The sequence below is a fragment of the Nematolebias whitei genome, chromosome 10 (genome assembly GCF_014905685.2).
Source record: "Nematolebias whitei isolate Nwh7 chromosome 10, NemWhi1, whole genome shotgun sequence".
In the NCBI taxonomy this organism is placed as follows: Eukaryota; Metazoa; Chordata; class Actinopteri; order Cyprinodontiformes; family Rivulidae; genus Nematolebias; species Nematolebias whitei.
The window spans coordinates 37,394,218-37,399,776 of NC_056507.1; the positions used below are offsets into that span (position 1 = coordinate 37,394,218).

General features: G+C 39.9%; 1 protein-coding gene across 1 annotated transcript in view; it reads right to left on the bottom strand.

The window, feature by feature from the left end:
* plxnb2b (plexin b2b) overlaps positions 1 to 5,559 on the bottom strand; it is a gene marked incomplete in the record, with an annotated part of 234,589 nt that overhangs the window by 36,943 nt on the left and 192,087 nt on the right. The window contains 2 exon segments of the mRNA XM_037683644.1: positions 1,635 to 1,820; positions 3,769 to 3,905. Coding sequence (XP_037539572.1) covers positions 1,635 to 1,820; positions 3,769 to 3,905 — 323 coding nt within the window.

Below are 5,559 nucleotides of genomic sequence, written 5' to 3' on the forward strand. Positions count from 1 at the left end.
TAAAAAAAAAAAAAAAAAAAAAAAAACCCTACACTAGAATGTCACTATAATAAATATTTAATAATAATGGTGTGGAGAGGATGGCTGTAAGGGGAGAAGGGAGGCCATCACAAAAAAAAAAAAAAAAAAAAAAAAAAAAAAAAAAAAAAAAAAAAAAAAGAATTGAACAACCTCAGAAAAACTTCATCACACACGTCCTCCGTCTCTCTTTTCGTTGTTGCTCTCAACGTCACTTTAATCTCGAGGCAAATTTGCGATTTGATTTGACTTGATTTACGATTCACACTTATTTCAAGTGGCTGCAAATACTTAATTTCCCCCCTCCTGGGGCACAACAGGGAGGGAAGGAGAAAAGAGTGGACCAATGAAGTTTCATTGGCCCATTGTGACCAGATATTTTTTTAACCAGTTAGTCTCATTGAGTCACGAGGACCCACCCCCCCAAGAGAGAGGTGTATTGGGCAGCTATGTGAGCGGGTGTGATGAAGCTAAATGTTTTGGCGGCATGAAACCCGTCAAAAAAATAAAAATAAAAATAAAAATCCATAAATAAGCTGCAGCTTTGTATAAGCCGCTGCAGTCAAAACGTGTGAATAAAGTAGCAGCTTAAAGTCCGGAAATTACGGTAATGGACAATGAACCACAAAAACAATTTGGGTTGCATATAAACTGCCAGGTAAGCTGACCACCTGCAGTGGAATCACCCGAGGTAGATGTAAAGTGACGTGTCTGAACAGGACCTCTGGGTGTTCAGGCATCTACAGCACTGAACACTTTCCAGCTTCCAATCATGAACGTTGATGCAGCAGCCTTTTCTTTCTTGTGCTGCTTTTGCACTGCACAGAGTTATTTTAAAGGTCAAACCAGTCCGTGTCTGGTTCTATTGTTTTGTTCACCTCAATGGTATTCATGACATTTTCTACACCTCTTCAGTTGGAGATCCAAGTCTCATCGATCTGTCTGGATTATGTCAGTCAGGTCGAGGAAAACACATTTCCTTTAGCTATCCAAACAAGACAACACATTAGAGTGAGGCTGTCAGTTGATACAGCAAAGTGCTTGGATGACCGTTTGTTGTAATGTAATGCACGATAGTCCCACTTCAGCCTGTCATGGCCATTAGGTTAATTGCATGTGACTGTTCATAAATCTTATGTATTGAAAACTAGACGATGTAGAGATTCTTTACAAGGCAGGTGAAAACAAGTACTTGTTAGTTTTTACCTTCATAATTTATCATAAATTTGTTTCATGGCAAAGCATTTGATTAAATATGAGCCCTGTGCTAGAAAATGGAATCAGCAAAAACCTGCAAGATTTATTATTTAATTTTTTTTCTTCCTCCTCAAGTAAGGCCCTGTACCTACAGCAAATCCACACTTGTCATTGACTATATATGAATGTTCTGGAAATCTACTTTGCAGATCTCTGCAACAGAACTAATGTATACTTTATCCTCATGATTAATGGTCTGAAGACTAACATGTACCAGAAAAACAGGAACTATTTTCCCTGCATTTTTATTAAAGTGTTCTTTTTGAACATTAATAAAACAAGTAGGGACAGATACTGTGACTATCAATCAGAACCAGCTGATGTTGCACTGTAAAGGTGCAAGTTTTTGTTGAACTGACCAGACAAAGCTTCCTTTAGGCTGATGATCCAGTACAGTTGGGTTTTCCATGAACTGGAAGGCATCATCTGCGATGGTTTTTGTGGTACTCTTCCCATAGCGAATTGTGACAGGGAGAAGGTCAGAAGGCACCTTATCTGCTCGGTATTCACCAGTCCTGCAGGTAATCACTTCTCCGAAGTTCTCCCTGCCAAGACAAGGACAAAGCTCAGAACTTGCTGATTGAAGGAGTGGGTGGGAAGGAGAGGGGGTGGGGGGCAGTGAAAGGTCACTGTTCGGTGCAAGCCAACATGGCAGACACCTGACAGTTTGTTAAGTCCAAGCTTTGGTACTTCTTGGGGTCGTTATTCTTCTGTTAACTCTCACTGAAATGTCACTGCAGCCTGATTTCCAAAGAACATTAGCAATCAGAAGAAAAAAAACAGGCAATTTGTCAAAGAAACAAGTCTATTCAACATTTATTCTTTAGCTAATGTCTCTAATTTTACACACAGATGGAAAAAACAAAACATTGACAGGATTTAAGTTTTAAAATAAGTAGCTATATTATCTCATTCAGTTCACTTTATGTATCCCAAAGGGGGAAATTTGAAGGCTCAAAAAGTACCGTATTTTTCGCCATACACGTCGCACCGCCCTATAAGTTGTATCAGTCCAAATATGTCTTAATAAAGTGGAAATATCCATAAATACGTCGCTTCGCCTTATAAGTCACATCTATTATGCGTCACCGCTGATGTGTTTGATAAGCGTCACCGCTGACAACCTGGAAATGTGGGCCGGTGTGCCAAAAATAGATTGGCTGCCAAATGGCGGCTGCGGGAGTGTGCACGGGAGGAGTTTAACAAGAATTTAACAAGATTAACACTGAAAAACAATTTTTTTTTTGTTGGAAATTATAGTAAAGTGGTGTCTCAGTTTAGCTTTTCCTTAATAAATGCACTTTGACGGTCAAATCAGCTGCATTTCAGAAGCCGATTCACGGTTGCGGGAACGCGCAGAGGGACGACTCGCTGTGCATTTCTTCAAAATTTAACAAGATAAACACCTAAAAATAATTATTTGTTTGTTTGACATTATAATAATTGTGTGACTCAGTTGAACTTTTCCTTAATAAAGGCACTTCAATGGTCAAATCAGCTTCATTTCGCCAGGGCGGTGCAGCGAAATGAAGCTGATTTGACAGTTGCTCCAGGCAAACTGGATGAAGATGGCGGGTTACTGCAAGCCAATTGTGTCATTAATAGCCATCCATCCATCCATTATCTTTTACCTGCTTCTTCCATTTTGGGTCACGGGGGTCGCCGGTGCCCATGTCCAGCAATCACTGTGTGAGGGGCGGAGTACACCCTGGACAGGTTGTCAGTCCATCACAGGGGTTATTAATAGCCATTTTTACCTATTACATGATGCTACGGCATGCCATACTACTCGAGTGCCATCTAGTGGCTGAAAATGATGGTGTTCAATATTTTCAGTCAGAATGAATGAAAATGGTCACATCTCAGCCAAAAAATGTTTAATAAATATGGGGGGAAAAACAAACATGTCGCTTTGGCATATAAATCGCAGGGCATGCAAATTATGCAAAAAGCGAGACTTATAGGCTGAAAAATACGGTAAACGCACACGTACACACACACACATACACACACGTACACACACGTAAACACACACACGTACACACATAAACACACACACACAGAGAGAGAGAGAGAGAGAGAGCTTTACTGCATACTTGGTGCATTCCTAAAAGCCTAAAATTTGCAAGTTAATAAAATCCATGGTAGAAAAAACTGCACTATAAAACAAATAACAATATAAAACATGAAAACATATTGACTTTGGAAAATGACACATGCTACTCTTGACTGGCTGGATGAGAGTTGCGTTCCACAGGATAGGGTCAGGAGCTAACAAGCTGAACAGCCTGGTGACAAAGATGCTGTGCTCTTTGGAGTCTATATTCAGCTAAGTGGAGTAATGTTGTCTCAGTAGCTGCACCAGCAGAGCCGTTATGACTAATGGATTGCTTCTACAGCTCTCCGATGTATTCTCAGACAGTAATGTGAAGAGTTAAAGAACATCTGACGAGACTGAATCAACTTGATTGATAATAATTAATAAATTCTTACACAGCACAGTCCACGCCTCCAATGTTAACCTGGACATCCTCCTTATTGCCGGTGTCCAAAAATTTTCCTGAAATAGTGATGAGTGTGCCCCCGGCTTTGGGACCTTTGGTTGGCTTCACTCCATCTAGAATTGGGTCCTGAGGAGAGAAGTGGTAGGTGAGGGATTATCTCAAAGAACGAGTTGTAGTCAAATTTTTTAGAAAAACTCACAAGTTTTAATCTGTAGGCTCTTACAATCACAGATAACTGTGCTCTGTCATAAACAGGCACATTTCCTCTCAGGCTCCTTCAGAAACATTCAAACACAAACTCATACAGGCTACAAATCTGCCGCCATTCGTTGAGCAAACATTTCGTTGGAGCAACATATTTTTGAGGAAGTTCTAATAGAGATATGAAAGAGCAGCATAGGCATCGCAAACATTATATGTGAAGGGGACAAGTCCCCCCCACGTTCCAAAAACGTTCATTTGGACCCCCCCACCCCACCCCCCCACCCCCACACACACACACTTTTACTATGAAACATTAGTTCAGGCAACGCGGTTTCTTTCTTCGTGAACAAATCCATTCCACTTGATTAATAGGAGAATACTAAGGCCACTAAAACTCCACTCCAGGTTTTCCTGGTTACCTCCAAATCTAAACACCTCAGCCAGTTGCCACCGTCACAATATACGGTGGTCACAGAATATGGTGTAACACCTGCAGTGTTTCTGCGCGTCTCCTCCTGCTTCGGCAGAAAACGCGCACAGGTGGAGGAGATGGAGACACCTCTGTGTTACTCGCTCGCCAGTTTAGTGAGCTTAGTGCGAGCAGTTGTTGACCGGGGGGGTTGAACATAAACATATATTCATGTTAGGAGAAGTGCAGTGTTACGTCTGTAGCATGTTAGCTTAGCAGTAACTTTTTTTTTTTTTTTAACTTTATTGAACTACTGAACATACAGAACAAAAGAACACAAATAGAACAACAAATGACAATCTCAAATTACAATGATACATATAAACATATACAAATATCTACAATCATACCTCCTAAGGTCAATATATTCTTAAACAAATTATCATATCAACCATCATCAAATTATCATATCAACCATCAAGCTTAGCAGTAACTGTGACGCTGTAAGACGCTGCAGGTGTAAGAGACGATGTGTGTTCAGGTGCATTAAAGTTGAAATGCCTTTAAACCCCCACACCTTATTGTCCTCAAGCTTCATGAGAAACATCATTTAGATGAGTAGTGTTGAACACAAGTAAAATGTCTAGTGGTGATGTTTTTTATTTCACAATAAACACAAATAGTGCCGACCTGATGCTCTGTATTAAAGTGTATTAAAGCTAAAATCACTTTAAACTCACAGCTGAATTTACACAAACTTGGTGAGAAACATGTTTTAAATAAATGAATTAAAGGAAATCTAGGTGAAATGTTGCTTTTTTGTACACTAGTGAACACATTTTTTTTAACACGCGCACATGCATGCACACACATGGGCGCGCACACACACACCTACACACATCATTGTGTCCCTCCCCCCCACATTAGGGATGCTTTTGACGCCCTTGAAGATATATATTGTGGCCTAAGAATGCAATATGATAAAAACAATATTTAAAAGACTGGTTTAATGTATTTTAAAATGAAATGTGCATCCAAGATCAAGATACTTGGTTCTTAAAACACAAAGTTTGTTTTCTCAGTCATCCAGGTATATAACAACAAAAAAGGTTGAATCATGTCATCTGGACTTCGTTTTTTTTGTTAAAAAGAAACGTTTCGCCCCTC